At 38.3% G+C, this 21,555-nt stretch overlaps 2 protein-coding genes across 5 annotated transcripts in view; both read left to right on the plus strand.

Annotated features, from left to right (window-relative positions):
• Positions 1–21,555, plus strand: part of LOC113665658 (uncharacterized) — a 72,763-nt gene that overhangs the window by 16,552 nt on the left and 34,656 nt on the right. The gene's annotated exons all lie outside the window — the stretch shown is intronic.
• Positions 408–14,610, plus strand: LOC149048029 (uncharacterized). Of its 4 annotated transcripts, XM_089200210.1 has the most exons (23): positions 408–540; positions 1,050–1,375; positions 1,646–1,784; positions 2,238–2,563; positions 2,859–2,997; positions 3,443–3,768; positions 4,284–4,422; positions 4,684–5,009; positions 6,130–6,268; positions 6,553–6,878; positions 7,101–7,239; positions 7,907–8,235; positions 8,478–8,616; positions 9,004–9,329; positions 9,621–9,759; positions 9,973–10,298; positions 10,507–10,645; positions 11,163–11,270; positions 11,917–12,054; positions 12,224–12,308; positions 12,513–12,557; positions 12,917–12,964; positions 14,013–14,610. In XM_089200210.1, the coding sequence occupies exons 1-23, from the start codon at positions 513–515 to the stop codon at positions 14,032–14,034; spliced, it is 4,197 nt and encodes a 1,398-aa protein (XP_089056336.1). In that variant the 5' UTR covers positions 408–512; the 3' UTR covers positions 14,035–14,610. The 4 variants fall into 4 exon arrangements, 3 of the variants coding, with proteins under 3 accessions (XP_089056336.1, XP_089056337.1, XP_089056338.1); XM_089200211.1 differs by lacking the exon at positions 11,917–12,054; XR_016184934.1 differs by lacking the exons at positions 11,917–12,054; positions 12,513–12,557; positions 12,917–12,964; positions 14,013–14,610 and adding an exon at positions 11,483–11,624.

Below are 21,555 nucleotides of genomic sequence, written 5' to 3' on the forward strand. Positions count from 1 at the left end.
ATCCGAAAAGGTGAAAAAACTGAGAAAAGAATCAAAAGCTAACTTTAGAGATAATGGTGAACTATGGAAGCAGGATTGAATATTTGACGATCCAACTAAATTAAAGGTGTCAAACGCGAGGAGATTTGAGAGGAAAAATTCCAGCCGAATATGCTTTGAGGTTTTCCATCAAAATTAAATTTCCTTCTTAGCCACCTTAAATAAAAAAACAAATCCTGAAAAATTAATTCTCCATAGTAAATCGATTCAGATTCGTAACAAGTTAAACTTCATTCATCTTCTGAAGAATCAATCCGGTTATAAAAGACTTCTCCTCGGCTCTTTAGTGAGTTCCACAAGTCAGCATAAATCTACTTGTCACAATGTCTCCAAAGAATGAGAGATGATGATATTCTTTTCAGGTGTTTAGTGGTAATCAAGACCGAGACAGCATTGTTTACCACAAATTGGCAAGGCAAATTACGGCACGTTACATCCGGTTCATTCCAGTGGAATGGCGAAATCACATCTCTATGAGAGTGGAAATCTATGGCTGCGCAGGTACATCGTGGTGTATCTCATTGTTGCTGTTGTAGTAGTTGTATTAATTTGTACCTATTTCATATATATTAGTTGTGAACTTAATCTTTCAAAGTGTTATTTGCATTAACTTCAATAATGTAATATTTAAGGTTGAAACCTTCATAAAATATAATGGCTGAAAGAAATGTCCTAACTACATGTTACATGAAGTTGAGAATTAGAACTAATATACAAATTAGCAAATGCATTAAGGGCAGCTCTTGTAGACCACATCTTTAATTACGTCTTTCAATTTCCTATCAAAGCAGGTTTCAATCGATTATTGATAGCGATCCTAGATTTCATAAGTAGCAAATCGAAGATTGGTTGGCTCGTTCCAGCAAATTGATAGAGCACCCCATTTGCTTTTTCTTCTTCCTCTCACTCTTTCTCTTTTTCTTCTTCCTCTCACTCTTTCTCTTTTTCTTCTTCATTTTACTTCTTCTTCTTTTCGCTTAATTTTTGCCTTTTTTTTGAAAACAACCCAGTATGCTTTGAACCGCTTGGCATGGAGGATGGAACGATCACTGATGTCCAGGTCACTTCTTCTTCGCGACTGGATGACAACCATTCACCAAGTCAGGCCAGGTTGAATTTTAAAGAAGAAGAAAATAAGGCTGGGGGATGGTCAACTCAGCCAAACGACGAAAACCCATGGTTACAGGTCGATCTTGGCAGTTATACTAGAGTGACGCGTGTGGCGACTCAAGGGTTGAATGCCAAAGACGAATGGGTGACCAAATACAATTTACAATTTAGTGACGATGGAAAAAACTTCCAGAATTACAAGCAACAGGGTGACAACGAATGGACGGTATGTCTTAGTTAGATGTCACATGCGTGTGATGGACAAGAGCAATATCCAAGCGCGAGATAGGGGACAACTCTTTCAATCCATACTGTTTGCAAAAAATGCAATAATTTTGAAACATCCGTATATTTTTCTACTTTTTTGAGATTTTACTTTGACTCATAGTTTGAATCTGATTACAAATGAAAGGTAAGGGCCTTTTAAGGGCAGTGTTTGTCACTTTCGAGGGCCCTTCCAAAAATAGACTTAATCCATACCGCTTACAACTTACAGGAGATGAATGGGAATAAAGAAAGTGATACCATTGTGTATAACAATCTGAACCCTCCAACCACAGCAAGGTTTATACGGTTTATACCAATCAGTTGGTACAATAAGATTTCCATGAGGACAGAGATCTTTGGCTGTCCAGGTATGGCGATTATTGATCTAGATTTTAGAATACGCTAGCCAAAAAACGTCAGAAAACAATTAACTAGATTGACTGAGAAGCGCGATAGGACTTTAAAATCTGCTGTCAAATTTTAAAGACAGTCTTTCAACCACAGGTATATACCAGCAAGTGAGAACAGCCTCTTAGCCACAGGCATATACCAGCAAGTGAGAACAGTCTTAGCGTCGCAACATAATTTCTCATTCATCATAGATTAGAGGATTTGGAGAAAAATAGTGGGTGCAGTGAGATGAATGCGTGGGATATAATTTTGGTATTCTATTGAATTAATCATGACTGAAATAAACCAATCCTTTTGGTGACTACAATAGTTTATGAGAGGCAATTATTGAAAGAAAAATTGAATAAAAGTGTCGTGTAAAGTTTGGATAGTATCTGCATCTGACACTTATCTCTTTACAACGAATGCAGCATGTATGACTGCCCTTGGAATGGAAAGTCAGACAATAGAAGATGCTCAGATAAGTGCTTCCTCGCAACTGGATGGAAACCAGTCTGCAATACAAGGTAGACTACACCTTACGAGAAATGGTCAAAAGCAAGGTGGCTGGACGGCTCTCACAGATGATCGTAATCAGTGGCTACAAGTGGATCTTAATACTTTTGCGCGGGTGACGGTAATAGCGACTCAGGGAAGAAACGGATTCAAAGAATGGGTAACCAAATACAAATTGCAATATAGCGATGATGGTGTGACCTTCACTTCCTACAAGGAATCTGACAGCAGCTCAGAAAAGGTGTGTAAAAATTTCACAGGTAAAACCTCACTTGAGAGGCCTAACCTATAGGCTATTTTTCACAAAGAAATAAATCATTATAAAGCAAATTATTTAAAATAGATTACTACCATGGACCTCAATTTAGTTCATAAACGTATTAGGGATTTCTTCCGTCACCTAATACATTTTGCACTACAAATGTGAATGAAATATCAACTATGACGAATCTTGAAAGGAGAAACAGATGAGAGTGTCCTGAAACAATGTTTAAATCTTAGAATACTTCTCTAAAATCTACATTCATTATACTCAGGTCTTTGATGGAAACCGAGATTCAGATACTGTCGTATACAACAAACTAACTTCGCCAATAACAGCTCGGTATATACGGCTGATACCAATGACGTGGAATAACCACATCTCGATGAGGATGGAGTTATATGGCTGTCCAGGTATTTCGCAATCTTTAAACTAGTGACTATGCCAATATTCTCGAACGTAATTGGTTATCAACAGACTGATAAAAGCACTAAGAAAGCAGTTTAGACGTCATGATTGTAACTGGACGGTGTAAAAAGCCTTTTTCGGTGTCCAAATGTGTAACTTGACTGTAAACGTCATTCAAGTGTGCCGCCGTATCGATGCTTGGGCCACTTACTCATGAAAAAATATATATTGTTATGTTTTCACTCTTATATACGTTTAACCGATAATCATTTAGTTCCTGAAATTTTGCTACAGTTTTGATGAATGGGTTACCGACGTTTCTGTCTATAATCATACTCCTGATTCAGAGCTTGTATTGTAACAGAACGAATTGAATCCAGCCCCTATCGATCCTTTTACCTTTAGTCGAAAGACAATCTCCTTAAAACATCGTTTTCGTTTTTAATCTAGGCTGTATGTCCCCGTATGGCATGGAAAATCGCAAAATTTCGGATTCTCAAATTAAGTCGTCAACACAGCTGGATGAAAATCACTCTGCAAAGCATTCCAGGTTACATTCAAAGGCAAATAGAGAAAAGGGAGGAAGCTGGTCAGCGCTTAAAAATGACGTAACCCAATGGCTTCAGGTGGATCTTGGTAGTTACGTAAGGGTGACGGGCATTGCTACACAGGGAAGGAATGGGCGTGACGAGTGGGTGACCAAGTTCGGACTGCAATACGGTGAAAATGAGGACATCTTTCATTTCTTTGAGGATCCAGGCCATTTTACTGCGCAGGTTTGTATCATGATGCAGTTTTCCCAGATTTCAGTTATAGAACGTCGACACTAACGCATGAGGCAATAAAATGTAAAAAATAAAACTTCGTTCTGTCCCAATAAGCAAAGTCTTTCCAGTCTATTTCAATATTCCCTTATCAACTTTGAAGGAATCAACATATACAATTTCCGGTAGTATAGCCACCAAATTTTGTTTCCTTATAACTTGCACGTGTTGGGAATAGAAATCTCAGATCACATATATTTGTTTAAATGTTACCACACAAAACTTCAAGAGCTCATCCTTCGCGCGTTCAGTTCAGGGAAGATGTGGATTAGACTGGCTAAAACATTTGTAGTCATGGAGATCGACGTTCATCCAACTGATGATTGACACCCCTAATCAGAATGTTGCTAATTTCAAACGAACTGTAAGAAACTAGGACAGTGGAATTTTGTACTTAGGCGTTAAGAAAAATCAATTCCAATAAAAATTGAGTAATCTTCTAAGGTATTTCGCGTTTTTCTATCAAGGTTTTCAATGGAAATACAGACAGTGACACTGTCGTGTACAACACACTGAATCCACCAATTATAACGCGTTACATTCGATTCAAACCCGCTGAGTGGCACAATCGAATATCAATGAGGATCGAGATCTATGGCTGTCCAGGTATCTAGAATAATCTTATTTACTTCAAAGAGACGTATTAAATGTTAACGTTTGACTTTCTTTTTGAGCTGCTGTACAGATAACAAATTCCATCGCTTTTCCCCGATGTTAATCATTTTGCAAAGGCTATCTGTGGTATGCTGCCTGTTGTGAATGACAATATCTTTAACTATGATTCTTATTACAGGAGTAGGTAGCCATTATCAATCAAACAATGGCATCTGTGACAAACTGTCACCTTTCTTTTTCTGTCAAACTAAGGTTGCATAAATCCTCTTGGAATGGCACTTGGATCCATATCTGATACTCAGATAACAGCATCATCACAACTGGACGACAATCACTCCGCATCACAGGCTAGGTTACATTTCCAAGCGGATGGTGACAAAGTTGGGGGTTGGTCAGCTCTCACAAATGATCAGAACCAATGGTTTCAAGTGGATTTTGGTAGTTACACAAAAGTGACGCGCTTGGCGACTCAGGGGACGAATGGTTCCGATCAGTGGGTGACTAGATATATGTTACAGTATAGTGATGATGGAATAACGTTCCACCTCTACAAGGAAGCTAGATCCAGCTCTGCGAAGGTACCAGATATCCTAAACTTTCATTTTCTCTGCTAAGTTGCAGACTTTTGTCAACAGATATCGTGCATATAACGTTCGCTGCTGGTTCATGAAAGAGTGTAAAGCTGACAAAAAGAAGAAAGTGAAACCTGGTTGAGAAATGAAGTTGATCCATCCATTCATCTTTCCCTTCCTCTCTTCTTCCCTCCATCCGTTGATAAATGCCTCCATTTACTAATCCGTCCAAAAATCCATCCATTAATTATTTTATTCATTCACCCATTTATCCATGCAGTCGCTCAATCCATCTATCTTTCCATCCACTCATTCTTCCATCCACTTATTTATTCATCCACTACGCTTTTTGTTCCTATAGTTCTAACCTGATTATTGCGTCTCAGTCAATTATGGAACCATGCCACGATAATTGTGGCATTGTATGGGATAACGTCTGTGGTCACTTCACAGAGAAACTTTATGTATGACCCCGGCTTAGTTAGAAGATATCTTTTCGAGTAGTATTTGGGAAATCAGTGTTTAATCTAAGAACCTTCGGTAGAAATCTAGCTTTATCGGTTGTTAAAACAGACTACTAGCGGAACAGTTCTGCTTACACTAGGACAAAAGTTTGGAATGCGTCCTCAAACGAAGTGAAACATGAAAAATACATTTAAGCTTTTAAGAAAAAAATTAGTTCTCTCAATCTCTCTATTTGTTTTTAGTGAAACGCTTTATTTGTAAGATAACTCTTTCTGTAGAAAATTAAAACTATCATTTACATTTACCAATGTAAATTTCTTAATGGTTTAAAAGCTTAGTCGTAATTTTGTAGTTCATGGCTTTTGGGAAGAACAAATCCATTCCATACTATCGCTCGATCCATCCATCTCTACATCCTTCCATTATTTCCTTTATCCATCCTTCTATCCATCCATCCTTACCATCCATTCGCTCAATCCACCGATCCACCGTCCATCATTCTTTCTATCTCACTATTCACCCATCAGAACTCATACATTTATCTGCTCATCAGTTAGTAAACCAGTAACACCTCAAGTCTGCATAAAATCTGTCGGTTGAACAAACTTAAGCAGCGATAAGAAATTTACCCAAATTCTTTATTCTTTTGTCTATTTTTTAGGTGTTCAATGGAAATCAAGACCAAAATACTGTTGTTTATAATATATTGAGCCCACCAATAACCACTCGTTACATTCGACTGAAACCGCTGGCCTGGAACGACCGGATATCAATGAGAATGGAGATTTACGGATGCCCAGGTACACCTCTTGCTGGCAATAGCCCGACACAGTTGACGCGGTAGAATCGTTTTAATAAAACCTTAAAAGGAACTGAAACTTTAAATATCAATCATGGACTTTCAATAAAACTCTTTGATAACTAAAAAAACATCGTGGGGGCCGGATGAGAAACGTTCCGATTTATTAAATTTTTAAAATTTAAGGTTAGAGAACAAACGTATCATGCTCCGATGAAACGAAGACTTTAACTGTTCGTAAAAAGATACACCTTTCACTTTCTTGTCCTGTTTCAATACAAACAGGTTGTGCAGCGCCACTTGGCATGGATAGCGGGGCAATCACCGATGCACAGATAAGTGCTTCTTCACAGTGGGATGGCAATCATGAGGCCAGGCAAGGAAGGTTACATTATAAGAAAGTTCCGGGAACCTCCGGAAGTTGGTCATCACGTGCAAATGATTTAAACCAGTGGTTTCAGGTGGATCTTGGTCAATACACTACAGTGACTGGTATAGCGACCCAAGGCAGACAACGCTATGACCAATATGTGACAGCATATAAGTTGCAGTATAGTGACGATGGAGTAACGTTTCAGTTTTATAAGGCTTCGCCACTCGAAGCTGAAAAGGTACACCTTACTAGTTTTATTGTTTCTATTTTTAAGACATCATTAGTGATCTGGAGCAAACATAAAATCTAAAAATTATAGGAGACAATAAGACAAAGTAACCCCAAATCGGAAAGCAATATTCCGTCTCCCCAACAGCTTTATTGTTTGGGAGTGTATAAAACCTTCATCGATGTTCTGATCAAAAGCTCACTTTCCACTTGTCTTGATAATTTTACATAGGTCTTTCGTGGAAATAGTGACAGAGAGACCGTCGTTTATCACGAAATACGCAAACCAATCAGAGCACGCTACATACGAATCAGACCGGTGAGTTGGTACCGACACATATCCATGAGGGCTGAGATCTATGGCTGTCCAGGTAACTTCCATTCTCCTCATATTTTTCATTGTTTATAATCTTTATTACCTTTATTCTCATCACTGTCATATTTTATCACCATTAACATTTACTTTTTAAATTATTATCATCACTCTGATCACAATTATTACCTCTATCGCTATAGTCATTGAAATTAGCGTTATCGTAATTATTATTATAAGCTTATGTATTTGTTTTCATTTGTCTTTCACGTATCTGTACCAGTAAAAAACACATTTGCAACTGCAAATCACGAAAGCGTTATTAATTACCTGCTTAATGATGGAAGTAAAGTCACAAAACCAGCCCCTGGCGTGGAAAAATTCGCGGAAAAATTCGTGACCTGCTATCATCGTAACGTTGATAAGGATAATTTAACCATCTAACTTTTCAAAGTTTGTTGAGGTGATTAAGTTTCCTTTCACAACTCACGTTGTTTCTTAACTAAGTATTTAACTTGGAAGTCCTCGTTGTGCAATAGTTTCCTTAGAAATAAACTACCTTCCAAAGGTATGGCCTCAACTTTGAATTTGAAGGGCTATGTGGCATAGATAAATAAGTTAACTGACGATTCCAAATGTTAACACTTAATTGTACGGATTACAAGATAGTGAAAAGTTTCAACCTTTCTGTGACTACATCTGCGTGTTTCTTTCGACTTACCCAGGCTGTGTGTCCCCCCTCGGCATGGAAAGTAAATCAATCTCTGATGCGCAAATATCTGCCTCCTCACAACTGAATGATGATCGGGCTCCATCGCAGGCCAGGTTGCACATTCAAGCAGCCACTGATGGTAAAAATAGAGGGTGGTCTGCTCGCAAGAACGATCTTCATCAATGGTTACAGGTGGATCTTGGAAGTAAAGTAATTGTGACGCGTGTAGCAACACAGGGTATAGATGGCCTCGACGAGTGGGTGACAAAATACAGAATACAATTTAGCTATTCTGGGATAAATTTCCGATTTTACAAGAAAGCAGAACACAGTTCTGCAGAGGTATGCCCTCAGCGCTGCATTCTAACTATGGAGCCAGGATAACCTGCCAGTAAATTAATGTTTATCGTAAACTATGGACGTGAATGAGGAAACGTTCAGCCCAGTTTTGGTAATTGTGTAGTGTAAATGACTGGTTGGGGGAAGGCAAGTGGTTAGGCGGATAAGTAAGTTTTTGGGCAATTGTGAGAAAATAAAGCAAACTGGATGTTAATTACGTTGTTTATTAAAACTTGCTTTTCAAGGTTTTCGATGGAAATGAAGACAGTTCCACAGTTGTAGTCAAAAGACTGAGGGAGCCAATCAAAGCACGTTTCGTCCGATTATTGCCAATAGAGTGGCATAAACACATATCAATGAGAATTGAGATTTACGGATGCCCATGTAGAGTCGATCATTTCGAACGACTTCTGTCTTTCATGGTTGAAAAGTATCTTCTTCAATAATATGACTACGGACATTTTGAAAAACGGGTTTACAAAAATCTTAGCAGTGGCTTGTGGTAAGGGTCTTCATCTTAGTTCAATTAATCAATAAAAAAGATGCAGCTTCAGATGAATCGAGTCAACCGGGTGATCGTTTCCATCCACGGATTAGTTTTTGTTTTTTCCTGATTATGAAAAAGGCCACAGCAATACGTGTCTGCTAAGTTGAAAAAAATTAAATTCCACCAGTGTCAGTGTTTATTATCGGTAGCTATTTAAATTAGATCTGACCATTCTCTCAAAGGAAACTACATTTTCTTCCTGACTCTTGATTTACATCTTATAGACTGCAACACACCTCTTGGGATGGAAAACGGAAATATCGCTGACTCAAAGATAACTACATCCTCGATTTTGGATGAAAAAAGCCCTGCAAGTCAAGCCAGGTTAAATTATAAAGCGGACGGTGGCTTTGGGGGAGGTTGGTCATCTCTCGCAAATGATGCAAACCAATGGCTTCAAGTAGATCTTGGTACTAACACACGTGTGACACGTTTGGCCACTCAAGGAAGGAATGGGCACGATCAGTGGGTGACCAAGTATAAGGTGGAGTACGGTGAGGATGGCCAGAGCTTCCAGGTGTACAAACCATCAAATGCCAGCGTAGCGAGGGTATGTTAAATCATTTTAAGACTACTCGTCTGCAACTTAAGAAAGGTGGTCCTCCTGATAACTTTAGTGGCTGAGCCTTGAAAAAAGTGCACTTTGGGGAAACGAATATTGTGCTTGTTTTCCTTACTGTGACAAAAATGGATGAGATACACTCAGCTCCATAATCAGACTGTTTATAATTCATATTAAGAACACTCCTTTCGTGTGGCCAATTTCTCATCTAGTTTAAACATGGGATAGAAATTTTTCGCATGCAAGATAACAACAGTTTTCCTTGTCATTGTGTTAAAGGTTTTCACTGGAAATCAAAACAGCGAGGCAGTGGTTCACAACAGTTTAAGCCCACCAATCACAACAAGGTTTATACGGCTTATACCGGTGGAATGGCACAATCATATCTCAATGAGGATGGAGATCTATGGCTGTCCAGGTGCTTTAAAGGAACAGTTACACTTAATCATTCTATAAATAAGGTTATTTGACAAAAAAACGCCATAAATTTCACAGATATGGTCCCTTACGTGATGAAATGAAGCTATCCAAGCAGTTTAACCAACTAAGCAGAATCTTATGCTTGGAAGGTTATTCGAATGTGTTTATTATAAATTATTTTTTCAAGCAAAATATATTTTTTCAAACACAGGATGTGCTGCAGCACTTGGTGTGGAGAATAAAGAAATATCTGATGCCAACCTAAGGGTATCCTCCCAAATGGATGAGGATCATGGCGCAAAGGAGGCAAGGTTAAATTCGAAAGCAGACGGGAACAAGGGAGGGGGGTGGTCAGCCATGAGCAATAACTTTAATCAGTGGCTTCAAGTGGATATCGGTGATAACTCTCGAGTGACAGGTGTTGCGACTCAGGGGATGAATGGGAACGACCAGTGGGTGTCCAGATACCGCATACAGTATAGCAGTGACGGAGTGACTTTTGAATTTTATAATGCAACGGAAGACAGTTCAGCAAAGGTATGATTACTGCTGAAGAGAGTAGAGAGGTTAGCCGCTTGACCCCATTTTCACTTAAGTTCTTATTTTATGTATAGCAGTTAATTGTAGGCCATACAATGCTAAACAAAACGTAAGATTTCTTCTTTGAGCCTCATGCACCAGAACGTTACCCAGCAAACTGACCATTTTTGGCTTCCGTTTTAAGTCTTTACTGTCTCAACATCAGGTATTTTATGGAAATCAGGACAGTAACACAATTGTAAAAAATGTACTCAGTCCACCAATAACAGCACATTACATTCGCCTGATGCCTGTTGAGTGGCACAATCACATATCGATGAGGGTGGAAATCTACGGCTGCTCAGGTATAGTAACCACTTCTGCTCATAGAGACACATTGGGTGCCATACCTGATAGAGCGTGCTACAGCTATTTAGTCTGCTAGTCAGTTTCAAAATGCGCTCAATTTCATAAAGGTACTTGAAGTTGCTGGAGTTCAAATCCAACGGGCGGGCAGCACGCGATCGATTTAAAATCACTGATTATGATTTTAGATCAAAATTACATTACACGACAGTTAAATGTTCCTCTTTTACATTTCTTACATCATTTTTTATTTATACAATTTGATTTGTTGCAGTCCACAATTGCAAGCCTTGACAGACTAGTTTTTCTGTTTTAGTTTTTTATCAAAGGAAAAACAATCAAAACGCATCTCATTGCTCCCTTTCATATATATTTGTTTTCTCGAATTAGTCTTCATTTCATTAGGTTCCCCCGGCGTCGTGCTGTTACGGCGAGTTCTTGTGCATATTTCGATTCGAAAGATTCGATTCGAAGAAAACCAGAAACCGGAATTTGAAACTTTATTTGACCTCCTAGTGTTTACCGGTTCGCCAACTGTACCGCCGTCAGAAATGACGACAGAAGCTAACACAGACAAAGAAGGGGGAATACTCGGAGCGCAACAAGGAAACAGGAAAACAGAAGGTGCTGCTGAAACGTTTTTCTAATCATTGTGTTGTCTCGTCATCCGACGCGTTGAAAGAACCAAGCACGTCGCTTATGGCGACCCAACAACCACCGCACTGGGCGGTGGGCAGCATAATTAATATTTCTTCCACCTAGTCTTGTTCAGGGGTTTACTAATTTAATCATCGTGTTATGTTTTTTAAGTTGATTTAAGTTTATTGAAAATAAAGGATTGGACTTATGTAGAACAAGGCAGCAAAGGATCTAGTTGACTGTGATTGCACGAAGAGCATGCGAATGGTTAAGCTAAGTTGGCATTGAACGAACTAAAAAGAGAGCTACAGCTGGATGAGACTCTTTACATCACTCCAGGTTGGCGAAAAACCCTGGTTGAATCATCGCAAAGGTTGAACCTTGTGTAGTTATATGTTTAAAAGCGTAGGAAAGCAGTAAGTGCTCTTACCGAGTAGTCATTATGGAGACCAAGGTTGACTTGGCCAAAAAGCCAAAATATCTCATGTATTTTTCAAAACATTGGCCCAAGAGCTTGCCTAGGTTTCTGATGTCAATCAATAGCTTAGTATTTTTTTCCTTTTCATCTAAGGTCATCTCCCTACCACTATTTTGTTGTAATGAACGTTTTAATTTTTTGTCGCCTTTCTAGCCCATAGTTTCAGAATTTTGGTCAGCAGAAAGGTTGATCCAAATCAGTCCCAAGGAAAAATACACTTCAGTGCAGACAAATTAAATGCTTTCGAGAAACACGAATATACTGTGTGTAGCGTTTTTCAAGATGATCAAGGTGGGCTAAAAATCAAGTAGGGTGAAGAGGCCTGATAATACCTCCCTATCTTATTTTCGTGACAGGACGAAAAAATCTTTCCTAGCAGCTCTTTCTTTCTGAGATATTTGGAAAACCAATTCACTCCACTTGGTAGTTTTACTGACGGATGCTTTCCATCCTTTGATAGGCGTTAATGCACTTGCTGTGGTGTTACCCTTGATAATCATTTTAATCGCTGTCGTAGCACTGGGTGTATTCTTTTACTGGAAAAGGTGAGGAAAAAAAAACTACTTGGCGGGAAGACATACCATGTCTAACGAATGTAAAAATTATATATCATGGTACCAAAAAAATTGGGCCGGGTTAATTTAATAAAATACACTTAGATATTCGAATGATATTAACATATCATGAAGATGAAACCCTTCCTTTTATTCTTCTCCTTTGATGTGAACCATTAAACTTGTTTTAAATAGGAGAGGTCAAAAGAATGTGGACATAAACACGGTTGCATTTCAGACGTGAGTACAAATCACATTTCGTTTTTTTGTTTCTTTCTTTGTAAAGACAAACGCCTAAGCCAAATACATTTTAGTGCACTGACCCACCGACCATTAATTTAATTGTTGTATTCCAGATCTTTTTAGGACATTGGTCTTCACAAAAGTGTATTGATCAAGTCATCTTATGATACCCACCCAGATCACTAACTGCATAATATTTAATATGCAAGTCATGATTTTTTAGTCATCATGTTTTACTCCTCAAACGAATACTGCTGCTGATTGATTTGGTATTCTGTCAGTTGTAAACCTGCTTTTTTTAGAGACGTCATCTCGGTTATTCACGTACGCTATCCACCCTTTTTTCTGCTTTTCAGGGGAACCAATAAACTAAACTATGCAGTGAACAAAATATACGATGATCGGTAAATATCTAATTTAAAAACACTGAGAATTGTGGCATTGTAGTAGAAATGTTTATTGTGGTCCTTTCTTGCTATACACTCGATTGCATAACCGTTGACACTTAAAAGACAATCAATGATGAGACCCAAAAGCTTTACGGGTACATAAAAACATGAACGACATTGTTTTGCACGTGGTATATGATGGAAGCCACACTCACTTTCCTGACAGAAAACAATTATCATGCACAGAGGTTTGCCATGAATCATGGAAATTATGTAACATTTCTCATAAAGTTTTTGGGTATCAACGTTCACAGAACATGTTGTTTAGGAGTCAACGTTTTTGCGATCGCGTATAAACAATGCACAATACGTACACCAACCACAAAAACGTGCAACGCGTCAGTTTTCTTAACAATCTGTGGTTCAATTGTTGACTAATGGTAGATTTTCTACAGAGTTTGCATAACGTAACGAGCGACCTATCAGTATTTCTTTTAGTGTTGATCTTCATCACGCTTTAACGTATTAATAATGGTAAATTATTCACTCGCCAGAAGGTTGACAGACATAATAAATCAACTAATTTACTCTCAATATAAGAAAAGTCTTAAATGTGGTCAGATGTTTATTGTAAAATCAAAGAAACAGTGGACCATGCTTAATAGTCTTTATGTGGACCTCAGTAAATCATCCGGTTACCAATTCCTCAGCGAAGAAAACTTAAGTTGATGAGAATAGGTAATTTTACTCGTAATAATAGTGCGCATTTCGATCAAGAGTCGTAAAACAAAAACCGAACTAAGTAATACAATAGCCAATCAGAACAAAGGAAAATATCACAGGCAACCCAGGACAACTCAAAGCAAACAGGCGAACTACCCGAGACGTGAAAATTTGGTGAGTCAGGAAAGCGGCGCAACCGAAACAAACCCGGGTTACTACCAACACTCACCTGTAAATTTCTCAGTCTATTACACGGAAGACTTAGAAGTCCCAGAACTGCATTTGTGGAGATATATCAAAGCTATAGTTATGAACAGTGTTATATTTTTCTATCTGATAGGGATGCGGTGGTGCCTGACTGAAACTAAAAAACTTAAGCAGCAAGGATATATTTTAGCTTATTAGTGTTTTAAGAAATGTTTAACGACAACAAAAACAAATCCTCTGAGGATTTTAATCATTTTTCAAATAATAGTCCAAGTAAAAAACGCCACGCGAAAGTAACAGGTATTATTTTTCTTAATAGTTAGAGGAGAATTAATTAAGCCAGTTTTTGAATGTGCAAGTATTTTCTCTGAAAAGATGGTCAATTTAAGTTTGTTGCTGTCTGAACGATGTGAGTTTAAAGCAGTGGATGATTACTGGCTCATAGAGCATTTATCGATTGAGTGTCGTGAGCCGAAAACCAAAGTTATCAACAACCAATCAGAAGATTAGAAAATACCTTTAAAAACTAAAGAGAACTCAAGCATGTCTATGTTACTTGAATCCAAAACTCCTCTCCACTACAAAGGTGATACCCAAGGTTGCTCTTTCCACCAGTGAGAGATTGTTAAAGGAAGGTTTTACAAACAAACGAAATGAATCATTTTTGATATGCAAATAAGTGATTGTAGAATAAAAATCCTGAATAAATAAACACTTTTACACGGTTCAAACCGGTGCCTCTGAGACATTTATTGAGTGTTACTACCAACATGGACACGAAGCCACATGTTAACAGCGAGGCAAGTGTAAGTGTACAATCCAATTTCCACATGCAATAGCTAATGACACCGATTTTCATAACACTTGGCACTATTCAAAACATGTGGGGTCAACTAAAGCAATCAATTTCGTTCAGAACCCCCTACATTCATAGAAACAAGTTTCATAAACTTTCTTAAACAGAAAAACAACCTTACTCCTGCAAGTCCTATGGTAATTTTTGTCAACTTGAAGAAATGTAGCAAACGTGATAATCTATGGTAAGTATCACCTAGGTTAAAAGGTCACGTTTTACTTCATTGTCGTCCATATTGTTAACATTTGGTTTCATTCTTGTGGAAACGTGATATAGTTTGGAAAACTCTTTGGTATCGTTTTACAGAGTGGATTGAGTTTTGTAACGTTTCTCCCGATACAGTTTGGGCTCTTTGAAAACTTTTCGAAGCTTCCGGCGAAAAAATCGAGTCTCCGAAATCCTGCGATATTAATTAGCTAAAACAAAAACACAGCATAGTGACCTTGGTGCTGGCATACGATCATGATTTGTCCAGTTTAATCCCCACTTATGATATCAAACTCTCCCCACCAATTGCCGTGCATTACTTGTAATTCCAACTCAGAGAATGTGGTATCAAATCTTTCTACTTGACAATTTTTTGCTTACTTTAAGGAGAAATTCCCACTTGGCCACTCCTGGTAGTGGCAGGGCGTTAAGCCCATAGTCCAGAGTTAGTTCCCGATCATATTTTGTTCACAAGTTAGTACTTCCAAGACACTAGGCAATACAAACATCAATTCTAAAAATCAGTCATAAACCCCTTCAGGTGGCTAGTAGATGGAAAGGTGACTTTTTACACCAGTATTTTTTCTGCTGGATTTTTCTCTTTTCAACAGGAATAATAGAAGGACAAAGATTTACATAAGTGGGGGTTATTACCTTGTATATGCACCAACTGATGCAAAATAGCCAGTACTGTCATGCAGAGATTAATGGGTGAATTACAATAAAGAAATAAAAAACGCGCCGAGTGTATTGTTAAGTTATATAAGCACGTGGGAATTTTAAAGAACACGAGAGAAGTGCGGAGAAGCAGGAGCCCCCATCTGAAAAACAGTTGTTATAGGATATTCTTGCCTTCCAATAATGCCTCCCTTCTTCAATGACCCTTGTCTACTCTGCCCAAGGAGGACTTAATATACAACAAAACAATCTCAAGCTAAGGATGCCAGTGTGAAAAAAGTGCAGAATCTCTAGGAGAAAATTACGTCGTGAAATTCCACCTATACATGAAATTCAATCTCAATACCAGTGAAGTCTGTTGTATCTATGTGAAAAAATTTATACTGTGTTGAGTGGCTGCAGTATATGATGATGTTCTGTTTCTGGTTTAATAGTATGTCTCTTAGGGCCTTTGTGTTCCGTCTGCCTGTACTAAGGAGGATATTGCCTTGGGTGTTGGCATCATTACCAAAGGTTAGTTCTATATCCTTACCTTGGGTCTTCATACACTTGTGGAATGTGTTGGGAACATTTTTAAATCACGATCTAAAGGCTATAATAAACAGACAACTTTACTTTTGAATGTTTCTCTCATGGCTGAAAACTGCAGAAAAACCCCTCACTTCCAATTCCAGAGAGTAAAATCACCCTTCATGGGTGAACCCACTGTTGAGTAGTAATATGTGACCATATTGATACAAGAATTTCTGTGTCATACAAATGAGATGGGGAGGCAAGTAGTGCAAAACCCACAGGTCGGGGGGGGGGGGGGGGTTTCCGATCAATACCCCCAGACTCTCCCTCTGGATATGCCACCAAGTATTATCAGTCGCAGATGACAGCATTTTTCTGTGATATACCCTTGATTCAGTCATTTTCTATTATTTGAAATAGTCAATTAGTTAGTATTGGGTCTTCTAGTCTCTTTGAGTTCCTTCTTGTTGCCGTTATATCCACTTCAATAGATGAGGTGGAGATAACAGTGTGTTATCACGGATTATGGTTGAGTCTGTTACGGTTTCCTATCATTTATTTGCTGTAAGTGTCAATTGATTCTTGTTTCATCAAATTGTAAGTAAGTTCAATAACTTATCAGTTATGAATTAAAAAAAAAAAGAATGAATTTTAATTTCTAAAATGATTAGACTTTTTTGGTGTAGAGGCTCAGATGAAGAGATATGGAATGAGATAATGAAGGAGGCCAGTGAGGAACTAACAAGAAAGAAATCATTCAGGAAAGCACAGAACCGCAAATCCACAGAGAAAGATGCTAACAGCAATGGTATCAGTTCTAGGGCTACAGACACCACTGCAAAGGAAGCCAAAAAAAAAATGAAGCACAAGCTGCTAGCCTCTATCAGTGCGATGAACCTGAGATGGATCCCAATGGTAGAAGTAACGTTAGACCGGCTGGAAAAGCTAACAGGGGGAAGGCTCTACTATTCTGTGCCCTAACTTTCTCTCCTCCCCCTAAGCCATGCTCACTTGCAAGGCAAGGGCCACCACAACGCAGCCAAGAAACAACATTTGCCCACTGTGAAAAGCACCTTGAAATAGGCTCCTTGTTTGCATTGTCAACTGAAACTGCGTGCAAGAAAACTTTTGTTCAAGATTTTGAAGTTCCTTCAAATGAGGCGTAGAGCTGCACCAAGAAGGAAAGCCTTGCAGACTCAGAGAATCCTGAAATTATAGGCTGGATCTACTGTTCCTGTGAAGCCAATCCTCAAATACGAAAATTCCAGTGAGTTATACTGTTCAAGTTCAATTGCCAATCAGCTCGTTACCCTAGAGGGCAGGGTCTAATACTTTCTGTTTTCGTTTAAGCCGTCTTTATTATGTCATTTTGTTTAATTAGGCAATATTATCTTATTAAACAAAAATAAGAGACCACAGCAAAAATAGGAGAACACAATTGTAGTTCAATGAGAAAAATGTACAGATATGTTAATTTGGAGCTCCAGATTACTTTGTGTGTCAGTAAGAATTTTTACCTGATTACAATTCTTTTAGCTATCATCATATTTAATTCATAAATTATACAACTAATAATGTTAACCCCTTAAATTAAATTTCTTTGCATATATTGCAGTTATAGACATTCCAATTCTTTAACATCATGTATTCACTTGCTCACAGATTCAGCCATTTATATTGAAGAAGAACTCAAACTAGTTCAAGCTGAATTATCATCCTTGGAGGAAGTCTGTTCCAAAATAGAGCGTGAGTTGCAGCTAGTGGAGTCGTTAGAAGGTTTGTAATCTCTTGATTACAGCTGACCCATTGCACAACTATAGTGCAATAAATAGAGAATGATACATGGGCACGCGTTGATACGGAATTTCTCTTCGAGTGTTGAACTCGATAGCTCACGAGTAAGCGCAGCGAACGAGTGAGATGTCGAGTCGAACACGAGAAGAGAAATTCCAGATCAACAAGCAACCATGTATTATTTTGTTTATCGTATAAACACAATAGCCCTTTACTGAGAAGAAAAGTCGACTTTATTAATGAATGAAAAAATGTAAAAACACATTTACGATCCACTATCCGCGAAAAAAAGCGTAAAGTGATAAGGATCAAGATATAAAAACACGGTGAATCGTTATTCCAAAAATATAAAGAAACAAACAAAAAGTGGATGTAACTTTTCACTCAAGAAATGACAGTTATCTGTTTTAAGTACAAAACCACTAAAGTCCTTGACTACTTTCCTGGCTGTCCAACACTCGGAGTCGCCGAAACTTCTTCCGTTGTGGACTTTCATTGACCATCGTACTGGTGGAAGCTGAAGTTGAAACATGAACGTTAAATGTTCCTCCAGAAATATAATTTCCTTAAAAGAGAGACTTGAACATTTAACTTTTACTGGGCACGAATGTGCTAGAAAATTCTTGTTGTGTCACCAGCTGCGGCACCGTCTGCGATTGAAGCTGCTGCGAGACAGAAGTGCTTGAACATGCTGTAGACAGGAGGGCTGAAATTGCCATTTGCTGCTTTTCTCCCGATGAACTGTAGTTATTGATGGACTGAAGATTCTTATGGCCGGTTATCTGGACAATTTCTGTCGGAGGAACATCGCTGTCTCGCAGTTTTTGCACAAGCGTTTTCCTTGCACTATAGTTGGTGATTCGCTTATCTGTTGCAAGACCAGCTGCCTTCGAACAGTCTCTAATCAAGGTATTTAGTTTGCTAACTCCCATAGGTTGACACTTGAACCATTTCGCACTTGATAAGGCCAACTTTTCTCTGCCAAGATTTTTTATCGTTAGGTAGAATGGCGACCCATCGACGAGAGTTTTCTTTGGCCGTTTAGTCATGTACAATTTGAATGCTGAAATGGGATTTCGCTCATCGGGCACTGAAAGGTTTTCGTACATTCGCGGCTTGATTTGTCTTCTATTTAGTGGATTATCACCAGGTCTTGTTTTTGTTTATCTTTCAGTTGAGTACTCGAGATATTCTTTGCCATGACAGTCGGTTTTGAGGACAACATCTCCCCAACTTAGGTCGCTTTGCTCTTTTCCTCCTCTTATTCCGGAGTGTAAACAGTTGTTGAACCACAGCGTGTTAATGAGTGCTTGAGGCGAATGAATCCCCATGACTCCCTTCTTGAAAAGTAGATCAATCTCCTCTCGGTCGAGACTAGCGGCCTCTCGTGGTTTGTTTCCTTTGCCAAGCCTTTTCAGCTGTTTCTGTTTTGACTTCAATGCATCTCACGTTTTGGCGAACGGTTGACCCGTGATTATTGAGTCGCTGAAGCCCTGTTTTTTCAGATGGCGTTCAACCGAAGCAATAAATCCTCTAAGAGTTGTTGGTTCATACTCTTCACCAGACTTTTTCCGTACCGATAGCAAAACCTACTCAGCTAGGTATCCAATTCGGCCGATGGCAGATCTTAAAGTTTTCGATACTCTTTCTCCGTTGCGAGGAACGCCAAAACTAAAGTCAAGTCCCCTTCGCTTTTTCTTTTCGTTTTTTTGTTTTCTCCAACGTTAAGAAAATTTTCTACGTCTATATCTGTATGCAAAACGAATCTTCCAGCCATAGTTCGAGCAAATTTCAGAAACAAAAAACTTTTGGATTGAAAAAAACAAGCAATTCATTAAACAAATGCTCTGCGACGCTTTGCCGTTCACTCATCAAACTGACCGAGTGGCGCCAGAGGCGAGTTACATGTCAGCAGCTGATTGGCTATATCAACACGTGTGAAAAAATACGATATTTTTTTACGAGTGTCGTTACGACTTTTCTCAGTGCCGGAAATCTCTGTATAACACCGCAGTTTATATGATAAAATGAATTGCCTTTGAATTTCACTCTCCAATACCTTCACATATTGAGCCCTTTCATACTTAAAATTCTTAAAGGAAGAATCTTGTAGGCTGTTTTTACCACTGAAATATCAATGTGTCCCCTTTCTCCGTTTGAGGCATTGTGCCACTTAAATGGATATCATGGGTAATAGACAACCTTCTTAACTATATATTCACACTCAACATTGTTTATTGGGGAAATAATGCAATGTATGTATTTTTTAACATTTTTATGTTTAGACTCAGAAGCCGAGTGGGAAAGTTTAAACCAAGACTGGCTCACACTTGCTAAGTTCCGTTCAGTAGTCATGAAAAAAAAAGAAGACCTTCTTTCCTGTAAGCTAAATAGGAATACATCGAAACCTATTCCACATATGAAGAAAACAAGTTGATAATTAGGACATGGTAATTAAATGAATCCAGATCCTAAGAATTAGTGTCAGAAATGGAAGGAAAATTATTCAATACCATGCATGTTTCTTTTTTCGGATTCACCGGTATGACTCCGGTGTGATTTAGGTTTGATTGTTGTTGTCGTTTTTTTATTTTCCAATTCCTTTTTACTACACATAGAGGCAAAGTGGAACAATCTCAGGGCAAAGTAAAGCAAAACCAATTCAATCATGGGTTTCTTTAGGCGCTCAGTTGAAAATTTTTCAAATGCCACTGGAAATAATTTTTGTGTTATTTCCATACATTGTCACCAACGTAGTGATTTCGTTAATCTTTGGGGGTGTTTTAGTTTAACGACCGAGTATAACATCAAAGAGTCCTTTTATTTAAAATCAGCAAAAGAAAAATCCATATGCTGTTGTCATTTTTTCTTTTCAGGCTGAGATGAATTTCTGCAGAAACTTTGTTCATACCTGTTGTGGCTTTTGTCATTTAAAAGAAAGTCGCTTAGCGTAAATATTTATACGCACTTTCGTCATTCAGAAGTAGAGAGATATAAGTCGACATATTTGGTCTCTTGGTTGTAAATAATATTTTTTAAACAGCATGATGTGCGCCTTTGTGAACAGTTAAATGAATACCTTTTTTATACTGTTTTACAGAACTCGTATTTTTGTAAAACTCAAAGATTCCTTCCGCTCGAAACTTTTCTGTAATTTAGCACGAATGCGTAACTTTACAACAAGAGAATTTTAGCTCAATTTGCCCGACGGCGGAATAAAAATTAGCACTCATACAAATTAGCTTCATGAACGCCTGCGTTACCTTAGTTAGCGGATGATGTTAATATCTGCGCTGATGTTGGACTAACACAAAGACAGAGGGACTGGAATATAGTCAGTATGACGTCATTCTATGCTCAGAGCATATCACATCAAATTTTTGACTTGATGTTAGATCTTTGACTCAATGCTGTGAATTAGTTAGTGTAATGTCGTAAGTCAATCATGTTGGATCACGTGACTAGAGAGAGAGAGTTTGATTATTAAAAAAAAAGAGCAAGGTTTTTACTACAAGCAGGGCGTTGTGGTTCATTTTACTTTAGCTCTATTCGAGACTGATACTCTCGATATCACATCTGGCGACGAGGATGTAAAAATTCATGAATCCCACAGTCAATATTCACATCA

This window comes from Pocillopora damicornis, chromosome 3 (assembly GCF_964200805.1).
Source record: "Pocillopora damicornis chromosome 3, jaPocDami1.2, whole genome shotgun sequence".
Lineage (NCBI taxonomy): Eukaryota > Metazoa > Cnidaria > Anthozoa > Scleractinia > Pocilloporidae > Pocillopora > Pocillopora damicornis.